The sequence below is a fragment of the Cucumis melo genome, chromosome 12, assembly GCF_025177605.1.
Source record: "Cucumis melo cultivar AY chromosome 12, USDA_Cmelo_AY_1.0, whole genome shotgun sequence".
Lineage (NCBI taxonomy): Eukaryota > Viridiplantae > Streptophyta > Magnoliopsida > Cucurbitales > Cucurbitaceae > Cucumis > Cucumis melo.
This window is the reverse complement of record NC_066868.1, coordinates 21,087,779-21,099,090: the sequence shown is the minus strand read 5'-3', so window position 1 is coordinate 21,099,090 and position 11,312 is coordinate 21,087,779. Positions and strand designations below refer to the sequence as shown.

The following is an 11,312-nucleotide window of genomic DNA, read 5'->3' as shown; positions in this document are numbered from 1 at the left end:
TAAGATAGATGCTCCAATATATATGGTGTCAATTGCCATGTGTCACTCTTCTCCACACTCAATTTTTTTGCCGCGTGTCTTGAAGATTCCAATCATTAATGACCATGTAATTCACCTCATGTTTGTCAAATTAATAGTGACATTTGATGAAATTTATAAGACAGAATATTGGTTGAAGTTCCAAAAACCTTGGAGATTAGAAATTTTTAGTGTTTTATAAAAGAACTCATTTAAGTAATTTTGTCATTTATTTATATTGTTATGGGAAACTTTCCTAAATATAACAAACTACTAAAATATTTACGGCTCGTGTAACAAAGCCCATAAATTTAGTCATTTTTTAAATATTCCAAATTTGTCCTTTCATCATTTTCTCCTCTCTGCGATTTTTTATCGTATTCTTCCTCTGTACTCTTTCATGCAATTTCTTCCATTTTTTTTAGATTTGGGTAACTAAATCTATTTTTTTTATTCCTTTTTTTCTTTTCATTCGTATGCATTGTATCGTCTTTCTTCTTTTATTTTTTAAACAGATGGTGTATAAAAAATCTTGAAAAAATTGGTTAGACATTTAAATTAGAGTAACAAAAACTAAAAGATTGTGTATAAAGAATATTGAAAAAAATCGTCTTTTTTCTTTTCTTTTTTACGCAGATGGTGTATAAAGAATTTTGAAAAAATTGAGTAGGCATTTAAATTAGAGTAACCAAAATTAAAATATCGTGTATAAAGAATATTGAAAAAATCCTTTATACCAAATTTTGAAAAAAAAAATCGTTTAGATTTGCGCCAAATCTAAACGATCGTGTAGCAAAATCTAAACGATCGTATACCAAATTTTGAATTTTTTTTAGATTTGGAATCCAAATGTAAACGATCGTGTAGCCAAATGTAAATGATCGTGTAGCCAAATGTAAATGATCGTATACCAAAATTTGAATTTTTTTTAGACTTGGAACCCCAAATCTAAACGATCGTATATCAAATTTTGAAAAAAAATGGTTGCCAAATCTAAACGATTGTGTACCAAATTAATTAAACGATCGTGTAGCAAATCGCATTAACAAATATATTACGCGGATTGTTGATGGGACATTTTTGGTATTTTACACGGTGGGCCTCTGGACTTTTTATATTTTCGGAATTGTTTTATACAATATAAATATTTATGGTTTTTTTATATTTTTGAAAAGACCCCTATTATTATTATTATATTATATTCTTTCAATATCCATGCGCTCCTAAATTTATGACATTCTTAAATATTTTTCAAAACTACAATAATAAAAGCCAATATATATAGCGGTGTAAAAGTCCGAACCATGTTGAACCAATTCGAATCAGGCTATCGTTATTCAAACCGAACCGTTCAGTTCACGGTTTAACCGAGCCGACTCATTTGAGTTAGGTTCCACGTTACCAAATTTCATCGCTTTCACCTGCCGTTTTTCAATTCGATTAGTCTCCACCGTCGGTCTTCCTTCTCCGACGTTCTCTTCTCCGTCGTCGGTCTCTCAGTCGCTCTCTGTCTCTCTCACACAATCAGTCTCCACATTTTCAACGTTAAAGGTTTTTCGTGGAATTTTTATTTGTCTTCAATTAAGTTTTTCTTCCGAATAAACTAATCGTCAATCGATCTGCGATTATCATCACTGTGGATGCTAGTTTCCTCTTTTCCTTTTTATTGATTTGGTGGATTTTTTTTCTTTTTGCTTCTGGAATATTTATGATCTGGGTCTGAGAAGTCAAATATAGCTGAAACACTTAAGTTTTCCGCTATTGAATCGATTGACTCTTCTTCGTTTTCGTCTTTGGACACCTGATCAAATGGGTTTTGTGGTTTTACCTGTGATTTGGGTCTCATAGAACGTTTTGGTTTTTTAGTAGTAGTAGAAGAAGACAGCGGGATTTAGTCCCTTTTTCCTTCCCTCGGCTAGTGGAGCTGGGCATTTATACAACCCCGTTGCTTTCGCATTTGATGGAACCTTTTGATGGGTTTAGTTTCAGGGATTTAAACGAGTTTCTGTAAATGATGCGAGTTGAAAATCAGAGATAAATCTAGAGTTTCAGCTCTGTAATTTGTTGGGTAGAAAGGAAGAAAACCGGTAAATTGAAGGTGGGAAGAGGAAGGTTTACGGGAAAGAGCTGGAATTAAGCCAGGGATGCTTCAATTTAGGGGTGATAACTAAACTGCAAATCTAGGTTTGCAGGAAAGAGCTGTAACGTGAAGCTGATCAACTTCTGCAATATTGTTATTATCATTTTCTTTTAATGAACAGATTTGCTTTCCTCTTGAGAGTGTTATAGAATTCTAGTTTAGTTTTCTTTCTTTTTAGTTTTTTAGTTTTTTTGTTCTTTTTTTTTTTCCCTTTATTCAACGGGAGTTGGTTCTTAGTATTGCTCATGAAGTTTACTTGTTTTGTTTAGTCTTCATAATGGTTCTTCTTGGGTGTCTCAGGTCATTCAGCGTTGCATGCCCGCCTTGGGTGAGCTAAAGATTGGATTGAGTTATGACGTCTTTTGTAAAGCCAGAGAATGCTTTAAAACGTGCTGAAGGTGAATAAGCATAATGTTTTTTGTATTTGCATTTGCTATAGATTGAGTTGTATCTGCGAGTATGTCATTAATTTTCTAGGGACTTCGTTTGAGTCGAATACTTGGTTTTTTTTGACAAATTCTGGTACTTTAAGTCCTCAAAATTCAATGCATTTTTGCTGTTTATTGTTTGTTGGGAAGTTGGTTCAGTATATGTGTCCTAAGTGACATTGATAGTACATTATTCGTGTGCTGATGTCTTCTTAACTCACTTCCTTTTCTCATTTTATAATAATTATAAATATAAATATAATATAACTTGTATAACATAATTTTACGGGTAGTTGGAAAATATTAGAAAATCATTGGAAAATCTCTTTTCTTATTCTGGGCATATAAAATGTCAGTTTGCCAATGTTGTGGCTTGTGTTTCTTGTTACTTGAGTTCCATGTTTGTGTTTCTAGTCCACCACTGTTGATCTATTTGCCATATATTGAAATTTATGATGTGTCTATTGTTTTCTGTGAAATGAAGCATATCAAGTATTTAATTTATTCTTCTTGTCCGTTCAGAGCTGATAAATGTTGGCCAGAAGCAAGATGCCTTGCAAGCTCTTCATGATCTTATAACTTCAAAGAGATATCGAGCATGGCAGAAACCTCTAGAGAGGATTATGTTTAAGTATGTTGAGCTCTGTGTGGACATGAGGAAAGGAAGGTTTGCTAAGGATGGTTTAATTCAATACCGTATTGTTTGCCAGCAAGTCAATGTTACTTCTTTGGAGGAAGTAATCAAGCATTTTCTGCATCTTTCAACTGAGAAGGCAGAGCAGGCTCGTAGTCAAGCTCAAGCCTTAGAAGAAGCTCTGGACGTTGATGATTTGGAAGCTGATAAAAGACCAGAAGATCTGATGCTTAGTTATGTCAGTGGTGAAAAGGGGAAGGATAGATCTGATCGTGAACTTGTTACCCCTTGGTTTAAATTTCTATGGGAGACATATCGAACAGTTCTGGAGATACTACGAAATAATTCAAAGTTGGAGGCGCTTTATGCGGTAGGTCATAACTAAGCTAGTTATTTGGTGTATGCGTTATTGAATTTACTTTTCAGTTTATATCTTCTAAAAAATGAGAAGTATAGTATTTGAGTGGAATTTTATTTTGGGCCTGTTAGGTAGTAGTAGTTAAATCCTTGCATAATGTAACACAGCTTCCTATTGGTTCTAATGGTTGGAGGATCTAAGAAAGCTTTTGACATCTGTATCAGCCATAGGAAGTTGTGTTTAGGGCTCTTGGGGCTATTTTGCTATAAGAGTTCAATTTTTTTAAAGTCTAGTCCCTACACTTTTAGCTTTGTGTAAATTTAACCCCTAAACTTTAAAAACCGGTTCATGTACTTTCAATTTTGTGTCCAATAGGTCATGATCATGAACTTTAAAAGTGTCTTTTAGGTCTTAAAATTTCGATTGTGTTTAGTAGGTCCCAAAGACATTATTGGAACTTTGGTATACATCTTTTTAGGGAAACTGACTACTTGAAATTTTACTGATCCTCCATTTTCTTTTTTTTTTCTTCTTGCGGAGCTGAATGAACTTTTACCATAAAACAAAATATCATTAGCCTCATTTTTTATATTTTTATGAATTATATTGACCAGTAATAGTAATGTTACTCATTTTAGTTCTGCTGGTGTTCCCCATTTGTAGATGACAGCCCATCGTGCCTTCCAGTTTTGTAAGGTGTACAAAAGAACAACAGAATTTCGCCGATTATGTGAAATTATCAGAAATCATCTTGCTAATCTCAACAAGTATAGAGACCAGAGGGATCGACCTGATCTTTCTGCTCCAGAGAGCTTGCAATTATACCTTGACACAAGATTTGAACAGCTGAAGGTTGCCACAGAGCTTGAGCTCTGGCAGGTCTGAATTTTTTTCTTATGAAAGAAGTGGGTTATTGTCCAGATTTTAAAAATACATGTCAGGATTTCTTACTCTACAAATAATTGAATTAAATTTTTTATATATTATCGATTTTACAGGAAGCTTTTCGTTCTGTGGAAGATATTCATGGTTTGATGTGTATGGTGAAGAAAACACCCAAACCATCCTTGATGGTGGTGTATTACGTCAAATTAACAGAGATCTTTTGGATATCGGATAGCAATCTTTATCATGCATATGCATGGTTCAAACTTTTCTCCATCCAGAAAAGTTTCAACAAAAATCTAAGCCAGAAGGATCTGCAGCTGATAGCTTCATCTGTTATTTTGGCAGCGCTTGCAGTGTCTCCCTATGACTCTAAGCATGGTGCTTCCCACTTAGAACTTGAACATGAGAAAGAGCGGAATTTGAGGATGGCTAATCTTATAGGGTTCAGTTTAGATTCCAAACTTGAAAGTAGAGATGTGGTAAAACAACTTGCCTAATTGGATTTTCTTTTATATTTTTCTCAACCAGAACATTACCTTACATTCTTTCTGTTTATGTTTCATCCAGCTTTCAAGGGCGAATCTTCTTTCCGAACTGGTATGTCTGATTACTTTTACTTCAATATTTTGTTGACTCTTTCCCTCTTACCCGCTGAAGTTATACTTCAATTTGTTCACATTCATTTGAAGTAATAAGGGTGGATAGTAAATTTCAATACCTTTTGGAATTAACATCCTGCTTCCTATCACACAATAATTTTTCGGGGAAAAGAAAGAATCCCAGGGAAGTTCTTGATTCATCTTTAATCAATGCTCTTTTTTGGTGTAAAAATATGCAACCATTCTAAAGTTACAGCTTAAATTTCATTGTTTCTTTTTGGAGGAATCTTTTGTATTCACGTCATTAGCTACTTTTGTAACTCTTTTGATATTTCATTCATCAATGAAACTGTCTTATTGGAAGCTTTAGCAACTAATGTTGATAACCTTCATAATGTTTACCGACTATGGACTGCTCTTAAAATTTTTTTCATTAGGGCTGATGTGCAATCTCCTTCCGCACCTTTTTGATACGAAGGACTATGTTTTTTTTTGTTTACAGTGAAAACTCCATGCAGATACGTATCACAGCTTTTAGTGTGTACTCATAATTCAAGTTCTGTTTGCTTAGTAGATTTCTGCTTTTCTTTAGGTGTCTAAAGGAGTCCTTAGCTGCACAATTCAGGAAGTTAAAGATCTCTATCATCTTTTGGAGCATGAATTCTTCCCTCTTGATCTTGCAACAAAATTGCAACCCTTGCTTAACAAAATATCGAAGCTTGGAGGTAAGCTTTCATCAGCTTCATCTGTCCCTGAAGTGCAATTGTCCCAATATGTTCCGGCTCTTGAAAAACTTGCTACCCTGAGGCTGCTTCAGCAGGTACTTCACTTTTATATATTAAACGTTGCAATGATATTGCTCATATATAAAGAAAAAACATTGGTTGAAAATTTTGTTTTGATGCGTTGAATTTTTTATTGAACTATGTTATTCCAGGTCTCCAAGGTGTATCAGACTATGAAAATTGAGAGTCTATCGCAGATGATCCCATTTTTTGATTTTTCTGCCGTGGAAAAAATATCAGTTGATGCAGTTAAACAAAATTTCATTGCCATGAAAGTTGATCATTCAAGGAACATTGTGTTATTTGGCAATTTGGTATTGAATTTTTTTTCCTATTTTTCTTTTTCCTTTCTTCTCCTTTTGCACTAAGGGACAATGTCACTGAGATTTGAGCCATGCTAGATAATTGCTTTTCCCTTGATGTTAATGTATCCAATCTTATTTTATCTGCTGTTTAAGTTATTATTAAACACTTATGACTTTATCTCTGCCCTTTTTGATCTTCGACATGTCTTCAGATCTTATTCAAAGTATTGATATTGAATTTAAGGGAATGACTTTATCTTTTTCTGTTTATTAAGATTTAGGGAAATTGTAGTCTTTTCTCAGTTTCATGTATATATTTTGAATTGATGTTTATAAACACATTTTCTTTAAATAAAAAAATTAATTAATTAAAAAAAAAAAAAAAAAAAAATATATATATATATATATATATATATAGATAGATAGATAGATAGAGAGAGAGAGTGGAGAACAACAATAGAAAAAGCATAATTGTTTTTTTATGTATCAATTTAGGGTATCGAATCAGATGGGCTTCGAGACCACCTGACCGTTCTTGCTGAATCCTTAAACAACGCAAGAGCTATGATCTACCCTCCAGTTGGTAAAGCCTCAAAAACAGGTGATATATTGCCGGACTTGGCAGATATTGTTGATAAAGAGCACAAAAGGTTGCTTGCTCGGAAATCAATAATTGAGAAAAGGAAGGAAGAGCTGGAACGACAGCTTTTGGAAATGGTAGCCTCATCAAACTGTGAATAGCCATTTTCATTTTTCTGTTGATGTATATATGATAAAAATGTGATGTAACTGTGTTTAGGAACGCGAGGAGGAGTCAAGAAGGTTAAAATTACTGAAGATAACTGAAGAAGCTGAGCAGAAGCGACTTGCTGCAGAATATGAACAAAGGAAAAACCAACGGCTTCGTAGGGAAATAGAAGAGCGAGAACTTGAGGAAGCACAGGCTCTACTTCAGGAAGCTGAAAAGCGCGTTGGCAAAAAGAAGGGAAGCAGGAAACCGGTTCTTGACTCTGTGAGTTCTGTTTGTTAATTCTTTTTCTTATTTCGGAATGATGTTGAATGGATTAATAACAATGGATATATATCACCAGGAAAAGTTGTCGAAACAAACTTTAATGCAATTGGCCCTTACTGAACAATTAAGGGAGAGGCAGGAAATGGAGAAGAAATTACAAAAGCTCGCCAAAACTATGGATTATTTAGAAAGAGCTAAAAGAGAAGAGGCAGCACCGTTAATTGAAGAAGAATTTCAGCAACGCTTGCTTGAAGAGAGAATGATTCATGAACGTAATCAGCAGGTTTTGCTTTCTGAATGATTTGTTCAACACATTGAAAGAAACTATGATTATGTATGATTATATGCATTTGGTTGTAGTTTGTTTTCTTAATTCTTAACTGTGAAAATGTATATCATATATGTCGGTGTATTTAGGCAACAAACTAAATTAAAGATGTATATGGCATGTGCATATCATCCATAGGGAAATAAAGGGATTTTCATGCAACAAAGAAAGCGTGGATATATATTTTGGCGTCAAGTGGTGTTTGCACATCGGCCTAAATCAAAGTGTTGAGGCCTCCAATGAGTTTTCATCTCTTTCATGTTTTGATTTTGCTTTGTGTAGCTTCTGTATCTGTGCCCTAACATTCCAAAGCATAGTGACGAGCAGAAAGGGATGATCTAACATAGTGCAGTGCTAATTGGTTTTGATTTTTTGGTTGTGTTTATGGGAATTTATTCTTTTGAGTATGGTGACATGGAGGATGGCTCGAGTATTTTCAAGAGGTAGTTTTGGGTGGGCGACTACAATTTTGCTGGCTTGTGAGTTGACTCGTGTCTTTTGTCCTAAGTTAAATGATTCTCCAATTGGCGTAAGAAACCTTCAATACATTCCTCCTGTATTTTGAGTAATGAACTAACATGGATAGTTAGCGAGAAGTGGCTTGAATTTGACTACATTATGTCATATTGCGAGGGTTGAAGAAAAACTAGCAGAACACTCCTTACTATCTTAATTGGAAGTTCTCCAGTAGTATGAAAAGAAATGACTTTGATGGGTACTTGTGGTTTTTTGGGTTTAGAGTGAAGTGTTAGGTTCTAGTACTAGATACTTAGTATGGGGCTAGGGGATAAGGGTAATTAGATGAACAGTTAGTTACTGAGAGTAGTTATAAGTAGAAGGATGGTGATGAAGAAAGGGGGGCATTAGTTGAGTGGTTAGGGCTTGAGTTAGTATGCTCAAGGGAGGGGATCCCAAGTACCTTGAACTTGGATTATCTTGAAGTTTCCCTTTAATTTCAATATATTTCAGATCTTAACATCAAGTCGGCTGTGGATGACAGTATTATTGAAGCCAGTTAGTGCAGTAAACTTACAAGTAGAGATTATACTTCTAATGAGGTTAGGAATTAGTGAGCGAGGGAAGTTTGCACAAAAATTGGTGCAAGGTCTTGTGAGAGTTTCTAACTCCGATCACCATAATCGTGTGTGAACTGATAAAGATGAACTGATGCACATGACTTATTTAGTGGCATTACCATTTTCAATTACTACTTTCAGTGTTTCTGATGTCAAAGGGGGAACCTTTTCCGAGTTTTTTTTGCATAACACAGTTATCATACAGTTTTTTGCACTGTTTGTTATGAATTTCATCTATTCATTTTCCTTTAAAACTTGTTGTACTTCCATTATTGTGTCGTCAGTTTTTTCCTGCTACATTTGATGATATGCTCATAAATTTCTTTTAGTTTATTTTATTAAAATATGAATTTCTTTTCTGCATTTCAGCTGGAGGTTGAGTTAAGCAAGCAGCGCCATGAAGGTGACCTCAAGGAGAAGAATCGAATGGCGAGAATGTTGGAGAGTAAGGTTGGTAGTTAGTTTCATATGGCTCTATTGGGTTCTGTTGGATTAATATTAACCTTTGTCTGCTCAAAGTTTTTGGATTCATTAATGTGCTGTGATGATGGCGTTTTTTATTTAATAATCTTGCGATCTAAAAGAAATCTTGTCAATAATTGTAAAGAGTATAGATCTTATTTAAAAGATAACATTAAAATTTTTGCGTCCTTGTTTCCATTGACTAACTTTGTTCTCTCTGTGGGGGTAGTGTGTTGTTTCTGGATGTTTTTGTTATCATTTTACTTCTCTTAAATATATTCACAACCCCACATCAAATGATAATTAATTCTGAACCTTTAATATTCTTATTTTTATTTTATTTATTTATTTTGTTTGATACAACTAATTTACAATTGGAAGGGGCTCCCCTCTACGGGAAGGCATAATCTCTACCCCTTGCCACACTAGGCTGTCCGTTCTTACTCTTTTTTTCGAATATGTATTTGTTTCCTAGAAAAAAAATCAGTATGTTTTTTACAAATATGTCTTAATATGGTGCTCATTAGTTATTAATGTTAAGAGCATTTTAAGTTTAATTATTAAGTTTCCAAAAAATTTCTCCAAAATAATCTTTGTATTTTGGAACTATGTGATAGTTTTATCATTATTTTCCGATGCCTTGTATCTGTCTTGTGGGCACATCAGACGTTCCCCCCCCCCCCCCCCCCCCCCACCCCAGATTATTAGTTATTTTAATTTCTTAAGAAAATATTATTATTTTATAATTTATTTCGTATATGTTCTGAAGTGAAATTCGAATATACGCATCTTCGCAGAAATTGACTTTTGACACATGATTAAATTTAACCTTTTGTTTTGTGCTCTGCAGAAAAGTTTCCAAGAAAGAGTAATTAGTCTTCGTCAAGAGGAATTCAGCAGACGTAGAACTGAGAGAGAAGAGCATATCAGGCAAATAATTCAGGCCCGGAAAGCAGAAAGGGAGGCTAAGAGAAAGAAAATCTTTTATGTAAGGCGTGAAGAGGAGAGGATTAGAATATTACGTGAAGAGGAGGAAGCACGCAAGCGTGAAGGTATTTGTTTAAAAATCATAATTTTCTATGGGGTCAAACATCATTTTGTGCCTTTTGAAAATATCGGATATGCAGTTATCAACTGTTGTTAGACATTATGAACATGGATTGAAACAACTTAAGAGATCCCTCCTTAGTTTTTCATATAATGTACATTAGTGTGACAACTGGTTCTATTTAGCTATAGCTGATATTGGTTGTTTAAAAATGTGTTGATACGTAATTTTTCTTTGTTGATGACATCTTTTGAACTTTTGCAGAGGCGGAGAGGAGAAAGAAGGAAGAAGCTGAACGCAAGGCTAAATTGGATGAGATAGCTGAGAAGCAGAGACAGAGAGAGCGAGAGTTGGAAGAAAAAGAAAGACTGAGGAAAGAAAGTCTCTTTGGTAGTAGTGCCAGATCAGGTGATGCTCCTGCTCGACCTGATGTTGCTCCTAGTTCTCGGCCTCTGGACCCCAGGACTGCTGCTCCTGCAGCTGCTGCAACATCCCCAGCAAAATACGTGCCAAAGTTTCGACGGAACGAAGGCTCCACCCCTGATGCACCACTATCTGAATCTGGTCGATGGGGAAGCAGCCGGCCTGATAATCGACCATCTCGACCGGACAGTTGGCGTAATGATGACAGCAGATCTGCATTTGGAAGTTCAAGACCATCATGGTCCTCATCCCGAGTTCGTTCCAGTACAGACCGCTGATTGTGGTGGCAGATGTGGAGCAAGTTGATATGAATTTGAAAGTAAAGTTTTGGGTTTGATCAGGAAATTTAATCATTTCTGAAAAAAAAAAAATAATAAATAAACGATGACCTGTTTTTGCTACTACTGAGAAATTAAAGGGAAGAAGCAGCAGCTAATAGGTTGTAATAGTTTTAAGTGCATCATCTTTTCCTTTGTTCTTTTTTTCCTACCATCTTTTGAGGTAGGCCTTAATGAAGTGCTTGATTGTAAGCATTTTTTATTTTTTATAGACTATGCATATGTTGATTGGCTCTTCTTAAGTTAATTTCTATTTAGAAAAAAAAAAAAGAGTTCTACTTTAAAAGTTACTCATGAAATATTTTCCCAGCGATCTTCTAAGAAGTCGTTATATGAATAAAAATTGTTTAATCTACCAAAGTTTTCGAGAATAGGTCTAGAATGTTCCTCAACTTTAATCTAGTTAACAAGAAGAAGAGCAAAATAGGAGGTTGATTTTGGATAAATGATAAAATTTATTTTTAAAT

General features: G+C 34.6%; 1 protein-coding gene across 1 annotated transcript; it reads left to right on the top strand.

Moving 5' to 3' along the window:
* Positions 1-1,401: 1,401 nt before the first annotated feature.
* LOC103488440 (eukaryotic translation initiation factor 3 subunit A-like) lies at positions 1,402-11,054 on the top strand. The gene is made up of 14 exons (XM_051080282.1): positions 1,402-1,569; positions 2,459-2,556; positions 3,109-3,590; positions 4,242-4,457; positions 4,577-4,945; positions 5,034-5,063; positions 5,658-5,885; positions 6,003-6,164; positions 6,651-6,872; positions 6,955-7,167; positions 7,247-7,453; positions 8,944-9,024; positions 9,887-10,088; positions 10,349-11,054. The coding sequence occupies exons 2-14, from the start codon at positions 2,511-2,513 to the stop codon at positions 10,783-10,785; spliced, it is 2,895 nt and encodes a 964-aa protein (XP_050936239.1). The 5' UTR covers positions 1,402-1,569; positions 2,459-2,510; the 3' UTR covers positions 10,786-11,054.
* The last annotated feature ends 258 nt before the right edge of the window (positions 11,055-11,312 follow it).